Source organism: Hypanus sabinus, chromosome 23, assembly GCF_030144855.1.
Source record: "Hypanus sabinus isolate sHypSab1 chromosome 23, sHypSab1.hap1, whole genome shotgun sequence".
Taxonomy (NCBI): domain Eukaryota; kingdom Metazoa; phylum Chordata; class Chondrichthyes; order Myliobatiformes; family Dasyatidae; genus Hypanus; species Hypanus sabinus.
The window spans coordinates 32,542,560-32,564,532 of NC_082728.1; the positions used below are offsets into that span (position 1 = coordinate 32,542,560).

At 38.5% G+C, this 21,973-nt stretch overlaps 1 protein-coding gene across 3 annotated transcripts in view; it reads right to left on the reverse strand.

Moving 5' to 3' along the window:
• The window catches only part of LOC132380096 (septin-9-like), a 307,781-nt gene that overhangs the window by 232,186 nt on the left and 53,622 nt on the right, over positions 1 to 21,973 (reverse strand). Inside the window, exon 1 of one of the 3 annotated variants that reach the window (XM_059948655.1) lies at positions 5,281 to 5,317. The exons of the other annotated variants lie outside the window; for them this stretch is intronic. Within the exon in view, the coding sequence (XP_059804638.1) occupies positions 5,281 to 5,302 (22 nt within the window). The 5' untranslated portion in view covers positions 5,303 to 5,317. Of the gene's footprint in view, positions 1 to 5,280; positions 5,318 to 21,973 lie in introns of those variants that run through there. 3 annotated transcript variants of the gene reach the window in all.

The window sequence follows — 21,973 nt, forward strand, 5'->3', positions numbered from 1 at the left end:
GAATGCTCTCAACGGTACATCTATAGAAGTTTTTGAGTGTATTTGTTGACATACCAAATCTCTTCAAACTCCTAATGACGTATAGTCGCTGTCTTGCCTCCTTTATAACTGCATCAATATTTTGGGAGGTCCTCGGAGATCTTGACCCCCAGGAATTTGAAACTGCTCACTCTCTCCACTTCTGATCCTATTATGAGGATTGGTGTGTGTTCCTTCTTCTTACCCTTCCTGAAGTCCACAATCAGCTCTTCCGTCTTACTGATGTTGAGTGCAAGCTCACGAATGTCCCACCTACCTGTTCACTTGCCAGTGCTGTAGGTCACCATCTGTGGAAGAACCTGTGGTTTTGGGGTTGGTCTCATCAGCACCTCACAACCCATAAAACTGGAGTGGAAGTAAATCAATGAACCACCTAAGATGTAATTTTAAATGACTGCAACAGTTCAGTACAACAAGTTTATATTGGCATTTCAGCCACGATGTGTGCTGACAAGGATGGATCTGCAAGGAGGTGTTTATTGACAAGTAACTTTGCACTCCCACATTCATGAGACATATTTCTCCAATAAAATACCTTACTGACAAAACACTTCAGGAGAAATATCTTTCTGCAAACAAAAATCTAGAAAGCTTGTGACCTGACAGTCTCCAGGACCCTTCACTGCAGAGTTCAGCAGGTTTATGAAGTAATCTTTAGATATTTAACATACATAATTACTTCAAATGATGTTGTACAGAACAGAAGAGAAATGAACAAACTTACCAATAACTACACTAGGAACTAGGCGGTATATGAAGGAAAACTGAGGGTGACAGTTTAAGAAAAGCATAACTGGATCATCTGGATGAATATCTGTATGGAAACTGAAACTGTCCCATGGCGATTGTTTGGGTATTTAGTTTTGCCAAGCACAATTTTCAGTTTGATAACCTATACAGTGTCCGGGGTTCACACAACAGTGCCTGACCACCTACTTAATTGCTGAGAAGCCTCCCATCTGCACATGGATGGTTATGCTAGAATGAGATAAAGTATTATCAAGCGAGTGATAAAATTCATCAGATCAAGTTCTAAATGCCTCCTCCATGTATTTTTTTCTCTAAAAGAATAATTACACATTTTATAGTGAATATGATTAACAGCATTTAGTTGGAGACACTTACCACAGAATGAATTATTTTATTATGGTTGTTAATGGTTAAAAAGTAACGGTCAGTGTCAGCATAATGAAAATAAATTCAAAACTACATAGAATTCCCTGCATGCTTTGGTTGCTAGGGTGATCATTACAGTTTAAGAAAATCATAAAGTGCTCTTTGTACCACTTTGTGGTCACAGCAGTGACCTCTGACACTTTGCATTCAGCAGAAGAAAAGCTGTTTCAGGTCATATTGGCTTCATACAGGAATCATTAAGTATCTAAACGTTTCAGTACATGAAGACAATTATTCAAATGTTCATACAGATCTAAGTTAGGAATCATTTTTTTTTAAGCTGTGAAGAAAAGCCTTTACTGGCAAAAGTACTCATTGAATCTGTATTTTCTTGACTATCTCCCATTCTGAGCATTTAGGCTATAGGTTCTGGCTTGGCTCCACAGTATAATTAATCCCAGCATAACTAATTCTAAAGAGTGGACTGTTTCTCAGATTGTCCCAGTATCCTGTGCAAGATGAGCAACATAATGTCCATCAAAAGAATACAGGTACAGAGAATGAAATTCTGTCTGCATGACTGAGGTATAACAAGGCATTGCATGACTTGGTGTAATCCTCTAATATGGACACACACACATACAAAACAAAAATAAAACTACACAATCTCTTAGTCTTTCATAATGCTGATTTCTTAATATGCCAGTTAGCTTCATAATTGCAACAGCTCATTTGCCAAAATTATCAAAATAAGTTTTGTTGTCTATTGATATTTCAGTTCCCAATTGCTACACATTGCAGTTGTAAAAGCAATGTGAATTCAAACTCACAGAAATATTTACTAATGGTTTAATCATCGAGTCAGAATCACAGAGAGTAGAACCCGGCTATTTGATCCACTGTGTCCACAGAAATAATCAAATACTCATCTACATCAGCTCCATTTTCTTTAGCACCCCACAAGCATGCAGATAGTTAGAGTGTGTGGTTGTGGGAATCTGGGAAGTGAAATAGCTTTTGTTGGCTTAGTGTAAGTAAACATTTGGTGGGCCGAAGAACCCATTTCTATGTTGCACATCCATGAATTACAATTACATCTACCCAAAGTGATGGAAGGTCTGGTCAGTGTTATCAACATCCACTCACCAGTGTTTTGTCTGGGCTCTAACAGGAATGTTCTAGGTTCAAATATCAACAAAATCTGACTTCCAGGAAAGAATAGGTGTAAAAGCTCTCGACTTTCTTAACAATTCTTGATAAAAAGAGTATTTTCATGGAGTGATGCATCAAGAATTCCTGGTAAAATGGAAGCCATTGGGGATTAAGGACAAAGCTCTTTATTGCCAAAAGAATAATAGAGCCAAATAATCTCAGTTCCAAGACATCTTACAGGAATTTGTTCAGCCAATATCCTAAGGCGCAATCATAGGCTGTTTCTCTCTATCTGAAGTTCTGAAGTGCACATATTTGTTGATGACTGGGTAATATTCAATTACAACCACGATTCCTCTTTAGACGAAGCAGTCTGTTTGAATCCAAGACAACATTCAGGCAATGACAGTTGATCTGTCCACTTCCAATTACACCGACACGCTCCAAAACTTACTTCAATATCCTGCGGCTTACAATTGATCAAAAGTTCAGCATCAGACACAGCATACTTTAAAAGGGAAAATCCTACGCTCGCCAATTATCCTGAGCTTCCATTTTTAAGGCAAAAGATCAGGACTGATAAAACGAACATAGAACACTGCAGCACAGAACAGGCACTTTGACCCCATGATGTTGTGCCAATCTTTTAACCTCCTCTAACATCAATGTAACCCTCCCCTCCTACATAGCCCTCCATTTTCCTATCATCCATACGACTATGAGTTTCTTCAATATCCTTGATCTATCTGCCCCTACCACTATCCCTGGCAGGGCACACTGTGCACCTGTCACGGGAGCTTGCCTTCTCCTTGTCTGGTTGAGTTCAGATCAAGCAACGTTAAAGGTCAACAACATACAGGAAGAAACAGCCTCATTAATCAGCAGCAGTGAACAACTGTCTATTATTTTCTTACAGCTCAATCTTAAATTTGCATGAGGCGGCTAATTGCATAATTTACTACTGATTGAAGTAATCTAAATGGATTTCATTACCAACCATTGCCATGGAACTGTATGACAATGCAATTCATTAAAGTTTTCAGACTCATTAGCATTAATGTTCATCAATAGCTGGTAATCATATTGGTGGTATAACCTGAAATTGCCTTAGAATAACTATACGAAGGATTTTTAATATATAAAAGCTAAATTATTTTACATTGGTTTGGAACAATGGTATGCTGTATAAGGGTAATATCTAAGCCTTTAGTAGACACTAATATTCAAGAGAGTGACCTTCTTTGGTACTATCAGCATGCCTTATTAGCAGAATGTTAGCATCCATTCATGCAATAAAAAGCAACTGAAGCAGGACAATAGAGCAAATCACTTTAGTTGCTTCAATCAATTGCATTGGGGAAATGGTCCTTAAGAATGAAAATTCTGTTTAGTTCCTACCATCTGAAGACAAGCACCAATCAACCATCACACTTCCTTCAAATTAACATTAGCACTATAATTCAATCCATTTTTTTTTGTTACTGAAATCTCAAAATTTCTTAATTAAATTAGGCATTATGAATAACAGGCTTTCAAGTTGAGAACAACTCTCCCTATACTGTGAAGGTCAGTTGTGACCTTAAAAGTATACAAGGGAAAAAAATTGAATCCCAGGAGAGCAGAACAAGAAATGACCTCATTTTCTGAATCCGCTGGGAAATATGAGGTGACAGCTTTGTTTTTTTGCTTTTTGCTCAAGACAATCCATGGGCGTGATGCTCAGCAATAGATGGATGATTCACCAAGAATAATCATTGCTCTATTAAATGAATCTCGCAGAATACACTGTAATTATATGGTCAATTCCATTTTTTGAGATTGCATCCAGGAAAGACGTTCCTTCTCATCACAAAACAATATTAATAATTTTCATCTAAATCAATTTTTATGACCTGTAACTTTTAGGGAAAGATAAAGGGAACATGGTAGTGTAAGAACAAAGGAAATGATGATGACCAGAAGCAAGGATGCTGTTGATTAATAGAATTAATTTCAATGTTACAGCAGCTAATACTTCATCAAAACTTCTCCTTCAAAGTTGTTAATCATATTAGAACTTTTCATTCATACAATGACCTTAAAATGGAATCACCATCTCCTACTCCTTTCAATATTAAAAAGAACATTCATTCCAAAGAGCTATCAAATTTCTTGGCAAAATGTTAAATCATGTGAAGCATTTTCAGTTGTATTCAAAAAGTGTTTGCATGACTGCTAATTAATATCTGTAGAATAGCTCAACATTAAATTATATTAAAGGTTGGATACTGACCTCCCTATGTCAAGTTTAAGAAATCAGGATTTTTAATGCTTTGCAGACCATAATAACATTCAAAACCTAACAAGAAAATGTCAGTCGATGACAGGGAAGAAGTGCCAACAAACTGGATTTCTTTTATGAAAAAGCTCACATTAAATATTTTCCAAAGAACTGCAGCTGGATCTTCTACTGGCTACTGTCAGCATTCGTCCTTCCATATAAGGAGCACCCTTCCAATTGTGGTACAAACCATATATCTACTTTTTTGTTAAATAAAAAAAAAGTCAGTCACTACAGAATAAAAGGCACTTTATGGCTATTTTCTTTGAACAGTAACTTTAAGATTACAAATTGCAGTACTGGATCAGAGGCAGAATTATGAGCAACACATTCCTCTCTGCCCCCACTCTAAATCATTACAGTTTAGAAAGAGAGACACTTCGAGATTTAACTTGTGATTGTTGATGAGAGATATTTACTGATTAGAAGCACAAGACTGTTACAAAAAATGCTTTATTATTCCAATAAAAAGTACATCTTTTTCTTTGTAGACTCACAGCCTCGATAATTCTAGTAGGAAGGCTAAATGAAAGACAGACACTGTCTGCTCAGGAAAAGGAATCTTGGCCAGAAAAGTTGCAAACCTCAAGTGGAACAGTTTACACAGTTCGCAGTAAGCACAAAAAAATTAAAATAGAAGTTCTCTAACGTACCTGAAATTCTGACTCTGTCCATTAGTACAACAAACAGCATTTAGTTGTATCCACAGCATACAGTTTATCGTAACAAGAGTTGCTTTTCTACAAGTGCATGCCTGATATAATTTCTTCAGTCTGTGCAATCATGAATGCACCATATTACCACATTACCATGTGCTGATCATATGTTTGTACCACACACTGAAGCAGCATTGTCAGCTTGTGGCTTAAAAACTAAGCACGTGACTACATTCATAAGCTTAAAATAACCTACCAGTAGACGGCAACTGTGTTCCTTAAATATACATCTGTACATTGCACTTCGATTGATAATCATTTAAATCAAATTGTTCAAATTTAATTTTTGTTAGGAGTTTAAAAAGAGCTTCACCACAACATTAGAGTACAATGCTACGGAAGCTTTTACCTCAATTTAATTTTGATCCTCTTTAGCCTCAAAGCAGAATGACAACTGTATGGAAAATATAGTGTAAGGATAATGATACTAACCTCCAGTTTACTGGAAGATACTTTCATGAAAAATTACAAGTGGGTTATTCAAAGCAAAATTAAATAGTTCTACAATTTGAAGCTGCATTGCAGGTGTCAAGTGTTTTATTTTCCAGTGCCTAAAAGTTTTTAACCCAGTGCACCAGAGTCTTCTGATTGCCAACAGGCTTAGCTCGAGGATATCAGAACCGATGTGTAAGAATGCTTTCAATGTAGATCAGATTATAGAATGACAAATAATAAAAACATCCAATAAAGTGACTGCACAAGGGGAACTAAGATGAAATAACATAGGCTTTCTTGCATATTAAGCCATGATATTGAAACCAGAACACTGTACTAAATTGTGCAATCTAAATGAGGAATAATGAAGTGATCAATTGAGAGATCAAAGTGGATGCCATTTACAATGCTCATTTATCCTATAGATAGAGCTGTCACCATTATATTGCCAACAATTATTAAATCAAAGACTTCCGAAGAATCCTCATGGCAAAATTTTATATTATTTAAGTTTAACCACTGATTGCCAGATTAATTAATTTAACTAGCTTTATAATAAGAATTTGGTGTGTCAGTCAGAAGGCTCACTGTGTTCCTGTTGAGCAGTTCCCCAAAGTCAAAGATGACTTGTCTCCCTTCCAGATTTGTGCATTCTGACTTAGTTAAGGAAACCAGTCCGTGAACCACAGACTGGGAAGGTGGTGACTGATTGGTAAGGGGGATTGTGAGAGGTTTGCTTCTTCCAGCACTTATGTAGGATTTCTATTCCAGATGGACCGCCTCCAGATTCTCAATACCATCATGAACACTCCTTCACTGCTTTCAGCAGTCCTGGGCCAGATATCCTCAGGATTAAGGTCAGAACATTGCATTTCGTCAGTGAACCTTTGGGCACGCCAGTGAAACTTCACTTCTGTCCCTCTGGTACGGTCCTCCCACAACAAGCAGTCTGTAAGGAGTTTGTACATTCTCCCCGTGACAGTGAGGATCTCAACTGGCTGCTCCGGTTTCCTCTCACATTCCAAATATGTACACGTTAGGTTTAGGCTTAGGGTTAGTGAGTTGTAGCAACTATGCTGGCAGAGAAGCATGCTGATGCTTGTGGATCGCCCCAACACAATCCTTGGACTGTTGATGCAAAGACACATTTCACTGTTTGGATGTGCATTGAACAAATAAATTTAACTTTTTAAAAATCATTTTATAAATAAAACCCTTCCTTTTAAAGTAGGAAGACTAGATTTTATTCAGAATTAACCAATGTTATCAGCCTGCAGCAAAGGATTCTTAAAAAGCTTTACAAAATTAAATGATGATGTCTTAAAGATGTATTAGGTTAAATGACCATAATTCTGGCCAAAGGTTAAAAGCAAGCACTAAAAGGAGATTTTAGGAATATCCAGGGTTTCGGGCATTCATGGCTAAACTCTGGAATTACCTGTAATCTCCTATTAAGGGAATTCCAAAGTTTAATGACAAAAATCTGGATTTTTCTTATTGAGTGACAATTAGTTGGGACATTTAGATGTTCAGGAGTGGAATGGAAGGAATGCAGGTCTGATAAGGATTACGGGGAAAGGAAGGAATTGTAAACAGATGAGGCTATTAAGTCTAGGGGCTAATGCAAGTCGACAAGTACATGGAAAATGGGTGAAGAGATCTAGTTCCAGATATGTTGCAGAAGTGTAAATTTTCAAATATATGAAGGGGAAACAATGTATTGGGAGTAAAGAGATAACAGTAGCATGAAGATTATTTCAGATATAGCCAAAACAGGACAGAATCAAGCTAAGCGAAATTGGAATTATCCAATAGTAATTGCGACACAATTCTGGGATTCGAAACCTACTTGAGAATAGTTTACAGCAACTGGGTAGTATGCATTACGATTTAGCTTGGGCAGTTGCTGGCGAAAAGAATGGAATCAATTTATTAGGAATGGAGATCATGATGGAAAACAGGACAGTGGCTTTTGGTATTAGTTAGAAGACATGTCTGCTCTCTGGAAATGTGTCAATATAGAATTAGTTGAAAGAATGAGTGAGCATCATCAATATTCATATGGAATTTAACACAGTTAAGCTAGGCTCAAAAAGGCACAAGTTAATGCTGCAATTGATGGCTTTGTTGGAAAGTTTGTAGACAATATGAAGATAGGTGGAGGGATAGGTAGTTTTGGAGGAAGCGGAAAGACTTCAGAAGGATTTGGATAGATTTGGCAAAGAAGTGGCAGATGGAATACAGTGTCAGGAAATGTATGGTCATGCACTTTGATAGAAGAAATGAAAGGGTAGACAATTTTCTAGACGGAAAGAAAATTCAAGAATCTGAGGCGCAAAGGGCTTGGGAGTCTTTGTGTAGGATTCCCTAAAGGTTGAGTCTGTGGTGATGGAGGCAAATGCAATGTTAGCATTCATTTCAAGAGATCTAGAATATAAAAGTATGTAATGTTTAGGCTTTATAAAGCACTGGTGAAACCTCACTTGGAGTACTGTGAGCAGTTTTAGTCTCCTTATCCAAGAAAGGTGTGCTTATTAGAGAGAGTTCAAAGGAGGTTCACAAAACTGATTCCAGGATTGAAAGGCTCGTCAAATGAGGATCTCCACTGATCAGAATTCAGAGGAATGAGGGTTGACCTCTTTTAAAACTATCAAATGTTGAAAGGCCTTGATAGAGTGGATGTGGAGAGGATGTTTTCTATGGTAGGGGTGTCTAAGAGTAGAGGACACAACCTTACAATAGAGGGGCATCCTTTAAGAAAGGAGATGAGGAATTTCTTTAGCCAGAGTGCTAAATTTGTGAAATTTAGGTGCCTGTGGAGGCCAAGTTATTGGGTATTCATAAGGCAGAGATTGATAGATTCTTGATTGCTCAAGGCATGAAAGGATACAGCAAGGAAGGAAGGAAGGAGATTGGGACTGAGAAGAAAAATGGATCAGTCATGATAAACTAACAAAGCAGGCTTGATTGGGCCAATATGTCCTAATTCTGCTGCTAACAAGCAAAAATAGAAAGAGGCCATTGTGGAGAAGATCATTGAACAATATCAAACCAAAAGTACAACAAGGGCATCCTTTGCATGTGATCTTTATCCTTCTACTGATTGAGAATGGAACCATGCATCTAAAGTCCCACAGCACTCAGATGATGGACAATTAAAATGATGTTGAGGAATATACCACAACCTACAACTTGCCAAAGGTTTGGGATGATAGGTTGGGGCAAAATGGGGTAGGGGAAAGGGCTGACAAATAATAACATTTTATCATCACAAAGAAGCCATTTGCTGACTTTGAAAAAGAAACCAACTCAACAATAATTAGCTGCATTTCAAAGGGGTAGAAATCTTGGAAGAATATTAATGGGAAGAACGAGCAGAGATCTGAGAGGCCACAATACTTCTAGAGAGATTTTGAAGAGGGAGTGGAGTTTGGATATGAGGCAATATAACTTGCAAAGAATGGTCAACAGTTGGTACTTGGAGAGAATTATATCAGTAGATTTGAAGAGGGGCTTAACAGCTAACAATAGGAAAGAAAAAGAATAAGGAAAATACTTCAGAAGTTAGAGATTAAAGATTCAAGATTCAAGATTGTTTATTTTCATTCATGTTTAAATTCAAGTTTAACTGCCATTCAACCATGCTTGAAATAACCAGGAATAAGGGCAAATGAAACAGCGTTTCTCCGGGGCCAAAGTGCAAAACACAGTCCCAACAGTCATATACAGCACAAGGCACATACAATGCAGCAAGCACATGTAAGATTGCAGTAAAATACAGTCATACAAAATAATAGCCCAAGACCCTGAGTTCATGAATGTTCCAGCAGTCTGCAGTAGAACTCAACACATCATGTCTTCTGCCAAGTGAACACTGGGGGGCAACACTGAGTCCAGCATGGGTGGAATCCAATGTTTCCCCCAGGCAGCTGTGATCAAGACACTGTGGCTTGAGGCATAGTCCTCGCTATGACAGAAGACATGCATAAGCAACACCCCCCCCCCCCCCCCCCCATCGTCCACACCTATTGTTTGCCAATAATCCAGAGAATTGGATTTGCAGCATTCTATACCACCAATGTCTGACAGGGTATTGTGATCACAACAAAAATGACTAAGGTGATCACTCACTGTTAGAAAGCAGATTAATGAATTCATTCTTCAGTACACTAGTGTGTGGCGGGTTAAGGGGTGGAGAAGTGGTTGTGGAAGCATCAGACAGGTTTAGCTGGCATGAAAGGCTGTAAAAGAAGGTGATTGGATAGCCTCAGTTTAATACATCCTAGATCAGCACATTTGTTGGAAGGGAAGCCTGTAAAGGAATGCTTTTTAATTTAGGTAAGAAAATGTTGAAGGAATGGGAGAACTTTTCAAGGAGAATGACCAACCAGACGCAGACACATTATTTTAGGGATTAATTTGATAGGAATGCATGTCCATGTGCACTGTGGTTTAAGCTGAAAAGTGACTTCGGAAAAGGAAGCCTTGACATCATCTGCTGGTTCGTCAGTGGTGTGAACCAGGGGCAGGCCCCTTTTCAGATTCACAGAACAAAAAATCATTCTGATGAAAGAAATAATAAACTGATGACATTGGTACTCCCATGAGCCTTGCCTTGTTGGTGTAAATCAGACACTTCATCTTACTAAGCTGCCTTGCTCTGTTTTTAGCATCAGGGGCAGGCAAATCCTGTGGTTCTCATTTCAGATGAGATCATTGGAGTCTACAGTACTTGGCTGTGCATATACTGAATCTAATATGCAGCCACCAGCCAATACAGGGCAGGTTCGCTCCATGCTGTGATGGCAGAGCCAAGGCTGCGTCTGGTCTGGCTGTTATATTTGAATTGAGCCTATTATTCTGTTAAAACAAAAATGCATAAATTGACTGAACTATTGCAAAGAACACAAGTTCATTCCAATGCAATCAGTCAATGATATAAATCTTTCTTCTGTTCCTAGAAATTTCCATCCTTCCAATTATGAGAAGTTAATAAAATCGGGGAGATGGATGGGCTTTTGGCTTTCAGTTTATTTTCCTGTATATACTTTAGGATTATGCAAATAACATTTATGAATAAAATGCCAAACATTTATCATGGAATTATGTTCTTCAAATGGATGCACAGAAACTTCTCATCATCAAAGAGGAAAGGAAATTTGTGGTTATGCAACCATACCATTAACGACACCAGCAAAAGTTCAGATTAAAAGAGAATTCAGTTTGTTGTAATTTAGCATGCCTGTAATTACAGGGTCCTTTAGTATTATCGCAGGTTTGGTCAGAGTGCTTGGAAATACAATGTTTCCATGGATGTGTGCAATTCAGTACATCTCATCTGAAATTAGCACACTATTTAATGGTCCTTGATATTAAAATGCGTTCTGGTTAATGAACTGAAGTACTTGATATTGATCAGATACTGATATTGATGAAAATTGTTGGCAAGTCCAAGTCTTTTGAAGACATAAAATGGAAACTTCATTTGATATCTATTGTGATCCAGAGGTGAAAGGGAAAAGCAGGCAAAATTATACAGTACACCATCAAGTCATTTTAAAATATGCAATACTATTGCAAAGGTGTCTGCACCTCACAGGAAGTCAACAATTATTTTAGTCCATGAAACTGCAAGTCACTTAATTTCCTTCAACGCAAGGCTATGAAAAGTTTATGAATACATTTTACTTGAGGTATTCTCTTAAGTAAGCCATATTTAAATTACTTTAAATTTTGTGGCCAGTTTTATAGTTTAGCAGCTAACCTTTAGAGGAGAAATATCATGCAATTCTTTAGTATACTGAAGTAATAGAGTTAAAGTAATCCAGTTTTAGAAACAGGTGTGCTGCAACACAGTTAACAATGAAACTACACTGGACAACAAAGATATTGCTTCCTGAATACTTTTGAGTGCGTCTTGTGAATTTTGGGCCGCTGATGATCAAAATCACCAGGAAATTTCCCTATCATGCACCGTTTAAAAAAAATCAGAGTAAGTCACATGGAAGGCATTCAAGGATATTGCTGAAAATTTTCTTGACCACAGAGCACCAAACTACGTGCAGCTGGTTGACAACATGCTTCAAGCATGCAAAACCATGAAATGCAACATGTCACCAATGATTCATTTCCTGCATTCCCTACAAATCTTGGTGCTGTCAGTGACGAGCATGGTGAAAGATTTCACCAGGAAGAGATAGTATCAGGGCAACTGGAATCCATCAGTACTGGCTGATTATTGTTGGAGTTTAAGCGAGAAGCCTCAGTCACTGAATACAAATGAAAATCATCAAAACATTTTAAGCTTACTTGAACAATTGCAAAGCATCAGCACTGTTACACAGTTAAACACATTATATTCAATAATATTTAATTTTTTATTTCCCCAAATTCCTACGTGATACAAGTAGTTTGAAATTATATTTGTACCCAGCTTCTCGTGGTCTATCATAATAAAAGAATTGAGGAAACAGCACTTTCACAAAAAAATTGTTGTTCAGTGTAAAGGGCCACATTCTGAAGTTTGTGACCAGTAGGAAGGTGTGTCTATAGATACAGGTTATTCATAGTGGCTGCAGAGGAAGTAGACAGTGATGCACCATCAATAACTCACTCTGAGACGTAAAGGCGAGATATCGGCTTTTATTGACTGGAAGAAGAAACAAGCAGTGGTTGACCACCATACTACATCCTGGAGACTGAGAGGCCGGGCTCAGGCCTCAATTGCCTTTATAGAGGGGTCTGTTGGAGGAGCCACAGGAGCAGTCAGCAGAGGGCGTGTCCAGACAGGTATTTGTAGTTCACCACAGAGAGCAAGAGAGAATCAAAAGACTTGAAATAGCAAAAAGATCTACTTGAGGCTTCATGATTACATGGGGAATATACTTATTTACAAGATGCATCCCCTTAAATATACCAAAATGGTTTCCCCTATGTATTTTTTAGACTGTAAGAGAGCATTAAGTTAAGAAAAATTACTAGATTTAGGTCTAATATTGTAAACTATATCATTTAATTGTAAATAAGAGGTGACATGACAAATTTTCCAAAACATAGGGGCTTCCCTATGTTCCTTTCCATATTTCTATTATGGAAATCACTGATTGTGGTTCTCTCTTTAGAGGACAAAAAATATATAAGTATAATCTTCTCCACCATCAGATTTCTGAAGGAATCATGAATCCATGAACACTACCTCACTTTTTGCATTACTTATTTATTTTCTTAAGCTTCTTATTGTAATTTATATTATTTTTATGTATTGTGCAGTACCGCTGCTGCAAAAGAAACACACATTTCACAACATATGTCAGTGATAATAAATTTGATTCTGATATTAACATGGCTGAAGTAGGAAACTCTGAGTCTCACGTGCGTGTCCAGACAGCTATGCATGTGCATGCATGCATACACAAACACACACACAAGATCACCTTCTACTTTCATTTGCAAAAGTAGGTTAAGCAATGTACAATACTACAAGTGTTCAAGTTCTAATAATGTGGTAAGCCTGGAAACTGGTGCTGAAAAAGGCAGCTTCTCTTTAGTAAAATTAACAAGTCCATCAATGAAAGTACATGGTGAGTAATGAAACTGGCACTTGGGCATGCATCGGTCAGCGCACTGAGCTTAGGAACTGGGACATTATGATAAATTCAAAATTGAGTTGATTGGCATATGCACAAGTACATGTAAGCACAGGTATAATGAAAAAAACTTACTTGCTGCAGCATCTTGCAAACAAGATACTCAAGAAAAAACAAATTAAACAGTGGTTAAGATCTTGGTGAGATGGCACTTAGAATTTTGTGTGCCATTTTAGTTGCCTTGTTGCAGGAAAAACATCATTAATCAGCAAAGAATGGAGAGAAGACTTACAGGGATGCTACTAGGACTCGAGGGCATGGTAGGCTATGACTTTATTCCCTGGATTGTAGGAGATTGAGGGGCCTCCTGACAGAAATACATAAAATCATAAGGAATATAGTTAGGGTAAAGGCACATTCTTATTTTACAAGATGAAAGGGTTAAAAGCCATCTAAGTGACTTCTTCACAGAGTGGAAGATTTTGAATACTTAAAGGATGTTTGCTTAAGTACTTGGATAGGAAGTGGTAAGAGGGATATGGTACAAATGTAGACAAATGGGACTAGCTTGGTGGGCTTTGTGATTGGCAAGTATGATTTGAAATGAAGGGCTGCTTTTGGTGCGTTATTATTCTATAACTATCAAGTAGAATCCTTTCACATTATTTCTCTGGCTTCTGTCCACATGTAAACTTTAATTATGAAACTGTTAGTACCTCTCATAAATTTGCAACCTTTATCTGTGCATAGATTATAGTTCTCAAGGTGCTCAATTAAAGAACACTTATTTAAGAAATTTTAAGAATTCTATCATTCGATTAATTACACTGATAACAAAAATCACAATCTTGAAAACCAAAACAAAAACTGGTAACATATTTCAAAATATTGAACAGTTTATTCAAATTATATATTAAAAGTTGGAATTTTCTAGTAAAAATCAGAAGATTATAGTAATATAGCTAGTTTTTGTTGAATTCTTTGTTATAAGCTAAAATCATTTAACTGAACATTTATTATCATTGCAAAGTTGTTGTATTTTTGAAGCTACCACAGACATCACTGGCCAGGCAGGTTGGATTTGGGCAATCATTTCTGTCTCACTAACAGAATCAATTTTATTCAGCATTAAGCAAATCTCATTCAATTACAATAAAAATGTTCTGTTCATCTATCTTACTTTACGTTCTTGAAAAAAATCAAACACTCCTGTTTAAAATACAAAACAATTTCAAACTTCAACACACAAGAAAAAGGTCTGATCTTGTTTGATTTCTTCTTCCCTCGAGCCATTTTAAAATTTTATTTTGATTCAAACTGTAACCTTCTGATGAATCACAATCTAATAATTTTAGAAACAAGCTCCTTAAATAATCATGCATTTTTGCTTTACTTAAATTGTCAAATGTAGCAATTTATTGTACGCCAGGCTGTACTACAAAAGATCAGTGCAGTGACATATTTGGTCAGACTAAAGAATTGTTGTCAAAGGAACTGTATTTCCAATCCAAATAGTGAACTATAATCAGAAGACTTTCCCCTTTCTCTAAATAGATTTTGGACAGCAAGGAAATTTATCAGCAGATAGATAACCTATCTAAAATGTCTAGTGAAGGTGCTTTTATAGGAAGAATGGCTGTCCAAACCTTCAACTTAAATACCTAGAATGATATAGTTCAGATCAATGATTTAGAATTTCTATTTATGAATCATTAAGTTTCAGAAAAATTAGTCAACAACTCAATATAATCACTAATCTCCAACCAAACAGGAGTAAATATGTGCACAGATCACAAGCAAACTAAAAGCTCAATTATCCACAACATAATCTTGCAAGTGTTTTCAAAGCATCACACTTGGCAGTTGGAATTTTGAATTGCACTTATGGAATCTTTCTAGGCTGGTGTATCACAAAAGGGATACGTAATGCACATCTATAAAGCAAAGGTGGGGTCATCTCTTAGAATAGAGGCTCAGTTGAATGCAGTAGGGTCTCCAGCAGATAAATCAGAAAGTTTTATGCCACTATGAACAGTTATGGTTCTCAAAAGGTCCACAATGAAAGTCATATTTTGCACTGCCTTGGACTTTTTGTAACCCTCCATCCCACAAGGATTACTCAATGCCTTTCTGCTTAACTACTCCCCTGTCAGTGATTGCACTTCCCTATTGTGTAAGGGAAGAAGTGAAGAGGTCACTTTTCAAATGAAGCCCAATAATTATTATTTTTATATCTGAAATATATGAATGCCAAGGTGCCTACATTTGATCTCTGGAATACATAGCTTCATTCTGAGCCAAGAACTTTTAGTTAGTCCTAGAGAACTACAGTGGAGAAACAGGCCCTTTGGCCCATCTAGTCCATGCTAAAATCATTTAAACTGTCTACTGCCATCAACCTTCGCCGAGGTCATAGCGTTCCATACTCCTACCAACCATGTACCCATCCAAACTTCTCTTAAATGTTGACATCAAGCTCACATGCACCACTTGTGCTGGCAGCTCATTCCACACTCTCACAAACCTCTGCGTGAAGAAGTACCCCCTCATGTTTCCCTTAAATGTTTCACTCTTCACTATTAACCCATGAACTCTAGTTGTAGTCCCACCCATTCTCAGTGGAGAAATCCTCCTTGCATTTACCTATCTATACCCCCAAGTTTGTAGAACTCTAACAAATCTTCTCTCTATCTTTCACATTCTAAGGAAAATAGTCCTAACCTATTCAATGTTTTCTTATATGTAACTCAGGTCCTCCAGATCTGGCAACATCCCTGTGTACTTTCTCTGTACTCTTTCAACTATGTTTACATCTTTCCTGTAGGTAGGTGACCAAAACTGCACACAATACTCCAAATCAGTCCCTACCATCACATTATACAACGTCAACATTTCAATACATTGATTTATGAAGGTCAATGTACCAAAGCCTTTCTTTACAACCCTATCTACCATTGATGATACTCTCAACAAATCATAGGCCTGTATTCCTAGATCCCTGTGTTCCACCACACTCCTCAGTGCTCTACCATTCACCGTGTAAGACCTACCCTGGTTGATCCGACTGAAGTACTAAACCTCGCACTTGTCTGCATTAAATTTCATTTGCCATTTCTCAGCCCATTTTTCCAGCTCGTACAGATCCCACTACAAGCCATTATAGCCTTCCTCACTATCAACTACAGTCCCAATTTTGGTGTCACCTGCAGTATTTGCTGATCCTGTTAGCCATATCATCATCCAAATTGTTGATATAGATGAAAACAACAAAAGATCCAGCACTGATTCCTGTGGCACACCACTAGTCAGAGGCCTCCAGTTAGACAGGCAACCAACTATGACCACACTCTGGCTTCTCTCACAAAGCTAATGTCAAGTCCACTTTACTACCTCATCTTGAATGCCAAACAACTGAACCTTCCTGACCAACCTTCCAAGCGGACCTTGTCAAATGCTTTGCTAAAGTCTACATAGGCAAATCCATTGCCTTGCCTTCATCCATTTTCCAAGTAACTTCCTCAAAAGATCTCTGATTGGTTTGACATGACCTACCACACACGAAGCCATGCTGACTATCCTTAATCAGTCCAAGCCTATCCAAAGACTTATACACCCAATCTCTTAGAATACCTTCCAACAACTTTCCCACAACTGATGTCAGACTCACTGGTCTATAATTTCCTGGTTTATGTTTAAAGTCTTTTTTTAAACAGCAGAACACATTGGCTATCCTCCAATCCTCTTGTTACTCTCCTGTCACTGAAGATGATTTAAACATCTCTGCTTGGGCCATGGCAATTTCCGCACTTGCATCCCGTAGGATCCAAGGAAATACCTTATCAGGCCTGAGGATTTATCCAGCCTGATTTACCTCAGGATATCAAACACCTCTTCCTGTATAATCTGTACAGGGTCGATGAAGTTGATTCCATTTTGCTTCACTTCTATAGACTGTTCCCATTTCCTGAGTAAATACAGTTGCAAAAAAATATTTAAGTTCTCTCCCATCTATTTTAGCTCCACAGATGAATCACCAATTTGGTCTCACAGAGGACTAATTTTGTCCCTTACAATCCTTTTGCTTTCAAAATATCTATAGAATCCCTTAGGATTTTCCTTTATCTTGTCTGCTAGAGAAACATCAGCCCTTCTAGCCCTCCTGATTTCTTTCCCAAGTGTTTACTTGATACCTTTTACTCCACAAGCACCTCATTTATTCCTACTTGCATATACCACCTATGCAACTGCTTTTATCTCTTAACAAGGGCCTCATTATCTGTTGAAAACCAAAGCTCTCTGCACTTGTTAACTTACCTGTCAGTCTGACAGGCACATACAAGCTTTGTACTCTCACAATTTCCCTTTTGAATTCCTCCCATTTACCAAGTACACCTTTTCCAGAAAGCAGCTTGTCCCAGTCCACACTTTCTAGATCAGGGGTCAGCAACCTTTACCACTGAAAGAGCCACTTGGACCCGTTTCCCACAGAAAAGAAAACACTGGGAGCCGCAAAACCCGTTTGACATTTAAAATGAAATAACACTGCATACAACGTTTTGTTTTGCCTTTATGCTATGTATAAACAAACTATAATGTGTTGCATTTATGAAATTGATGAACTCCTGCAGAGAAAACGAAATTACATTTCTGCATGCAACAAAAACATTTTGAACTCCGAAAAAAAGACGTTGGGTTGAAGGTTACTTTTAAGTAAAATACTCAACGTCTATTTGAGTCCTTCTTGTATTTATGAAAAACGCCAAACTTAAATTTGCCGCCAGCAGCAAACCAAAAATAATGTCAGCCAGCTGTCAACCTGAAAAATAAAAGGACTATTTCACTGAACAATGAAAACATATGAATATACGTAAAATATTAGGCAATTAAAATATTTATCATACTTGGTCAGGTTGACTCACACCTGACAATGCAGTCATATTCAGTAGGGATGGATCGATGCTTAGGGGAGTGACCGGGAAGGATAATGTGTTTTTTTCCTCTCTGAACTCACAGAAGCGTTTCCCAAACGATGTTTGCATTGCGATGATTGCAGAATGTAAATACTCCGAATTTATCATGTCGTGACCTTGTTTGAACTCTCTCAAATTGGGGAAGTGAGACAATGTGCCTTTCTGTAAATCTCTGGCAAGCACTGTCAACTTGCGTTCGAATGCCAAAACATCCTCCAACATGTGCAGGGCTGTACGTCCTTTCCCCTGAAGAGCTGTGTTCAGCATGTTCAGGTGCGCTGTCATGTCTACCATGAAGTGTAGCTTTTCCAGCCACTCTGGCTGTTCCAGCTCAGGAAAGGTGAGCCCTTTGCTGCCCAGGAAAGTTTTCACTTCTTCCAAACACGCGACAAAGCGTTTCAGCACCTCCCCTCTGGACAGCCAGCGATTAAAAACACGTTGTAGCGGTGTGCTACACGCAGTCAGTAAACTGCAGTCAAAGATAGCTTTATTCAAACTAAACAGCCTTGCTTTTAAGCCTCCCTCAACCCGCCCCCCATGGGCGCGGATGCTGCAAAAGACACGTACTCACAAACCCCCGTAGGCTATCTCCCTTAGCCTGAACGCTGGCTAATTGTGAGCCGGTTCCAATGTCGCCACAACGTCTTATTTAGATTGTACAAGATCACCATAATCTTCAAATTTAGAATTACATTTCAAAAACTAACAAACATTTTAATTAAAATACATTTTAATTAAATACTGACCAATTATTTCCCAAAGCAACAGGGAGCCGCAGCACAGACGTAAAAGAGCCACATGTGGCTCCGGAGCCGCGGGTTGCCGACCCCCGTTCTAGATCATTTCTGATACCATCAACATTTGCCTTTCTCCAATTTAGAATTTCAACTGCAGACCAGATATATTTTATTGCATATTTACTTTGAAACTTATGGCATTGTGGTCACTGGATGCAAGGTGTCCCCTACACAATCTTCTGTCACCTGCCCTGTCTCATTCCCCAATGGCAGACCCAGAAACACATGCTCTCTTGTTGGGACTTCTACACACTGATGACGGAAACTTTCTTGAACACATTTGACAAATTCTACCCCATCCAGTTATTTTACAATATGAAATTCCCAGTCAATATTTGAAAAGTTAAAATCACCCACTATAACAACCAGCGACCTCTTCACAAATTTGGTCGTCTAAATTCCTAGGACTGTTGGGTGGTCAGTAATACAGCTCCATTAGTATGAACAAACCTTTCTTATTTCTCAGTTCCAACCATAAAGCCTCACTAGACGTGCTCTTTAGTTTGAACCTACAGAGCACTGTCATGATATTTTCCCTGACTCGTAATGCCACCCCTCCTTTAATGAATCCCGCTCTGTGACATCTAAAACAAAGGAACTGCAGGACATTGAGCTGCCAATCCTGCCCCTTCTGCAACGAATTCTCAATAATGTCATCATTCCAGATGTTGATCCATGCTGTGACCTCAACCGCCTTTCCTACAATACTCCTTGAATTGAACTATACCCAGCTCAGGACACTCGCTACACCATGGTCAATCTTTTGAATCCTAACTTTGTCTGAAGGCTTGCCCCCATCTGTCCTCACAACCTCTCCACTAACTGGTCTAGCATCCTGGCTCTTATCTCCCTGAAACTCTAGTTTAAACCCCACCATGTAGTATTAGCAAACCTTCCCACTAGGGTATTAGTTCCTCCTCTAGTTCAGGTATAAACTGTCCCTTCTGTACAGGTCCCACCTTTCCTGGAATAGAGCACAAATGATCCAAAAATCTTACACATTCCCTCCTGCACCCTTAGCCATGTGTTAAACTATATACTCATCCTGGTTTTGGCCTTACTAGCACATGGCACCGGTAGCAATCCTGAAATCACAACCCTGGAGGTACTGCTCTTTAGCTTAACATCTAACTCACTGAACACCCTCTGCAGATCCTTGTCATTTGCCCTACCCATATCATTGATACCTACATGGACCATGACCTCTAGCTGTTCACCCTCCTACTTGAGAATACCGAGGCCTGGTACAAGATGTCCCAGACCATGGTACGCAGGAGGCAACATACCATCCAGGAACCTTGTTCTGGCCCACAGAACCTCCTTTCTGTTCCCCTAACAAATACATCCCTCATCACCACAGTGTGCCTCTTTGCCCACATTCCCTCCTGAGTCGCAAAGCCAGACTCAGTGCAAGGGATCTGACCGCTGTGACTTTCCTTTGCTAGATCATTTCCCTCAACAGTATCCAAAGTGATATACCTATTTTGAGGGGGATAGCCTCAGGGGTACTCTGCACCGGTTCCTTTAACCCCTTTCTCTTTCTCGATGGTCACCCAGTTTCCCATGTTCTGCATCATGGGTGTAACTACCTGTCTATATGTTCTATCTGTCACTCCCTCAGCCTCCCGAATAATCTGGAGTTCATCCTGTTCCAGCTCCAACTCCTTAACACAGATTGTTAGGAGCTGCAGCTGGATGCACTTCTCACAGCTGTAGTCGTCAGGGAAACTGGAGGATTCCCTACCCTCCCACATCCTGCAAGAGGAGCATTCAACTGTTCTGTCTGCATCTCTACTATGTTAACAGAGAAAATGTATAGAAGGGAGAGGGGGAAAAAAAAAACTACCTAAAGATTTTTGTTTCTCCCCTCTCTGACTGAAGCCTTGAAGAGCTAAAGCCTCAAAATCATCACTCCATTTTGTCCACTCCAAAGATAGCCACCGTGCTTGCCCTGCCTTCCTTGACGTTGTTCTTGCTCATCAATCTCAAATTCTGATTGGTTGCTGGCCAGAGCTCCAAACACACTGCCGCGAGCTGCTGCTCTTCTACACTCGGGCAGAGGACCTGAGTGAAGTTCCCTCCTCTCAACTTCTGATATCACGATTGGCTGCTGGTCAGAACTTCCAAGTTGTGATCTCTGGAACTGCCACAACAGATCAAAACATTCTCTCTTGGTCCTATGTTACTTTGGCACATGCAAACAGGCAAGATCTTAGCAAAGTGATTCAGTCAAAAGACAAATAGATAACAGTATTTAAATTGCTCACGATTAATTGTGCAAAGTAGGCAATCTGATTGAACTAGTGCAATGGAGTGTTAACAGGTTGTTCATACATTCAATACTGCTCCAAAATTATTAATATCTGTGCAGTTTTCTGGACCTCATAATAAACTGTGTCCAAGCAGACAAGCTTTCTGATGATTGTAATCATCTTCCTTGATCAGCCATGCTTGAAATCTTTCTCCTGTTTTTCTACCTCATTGTTTTCACTAAGTGCATTATGGAGTTGGACTATATATAATTCTGCTGTGACAGTATACTCATTCATACCAGTGAGGAAGGAATTGTTTTCAATCAATATTACAAATTAACTCTCAAAAAAAGGAAATTAGATTAAATACCGTGAGAGAATTCTGCAAACTGCACTGAACTTCACATCACTGCAATCTTAGAATCACTTCCCCACCCCCTACAAAAATACAGCATGATATTAATAAAGATGCAATATGTGCAATAATTGGTTCAGAATCCATTGATTCGGATGTGGAAAATAACACAACAGCAATATTATATTAGTATGTATTGTGAACAACTGTTTCTGTTTGTAAAAATACATAATTA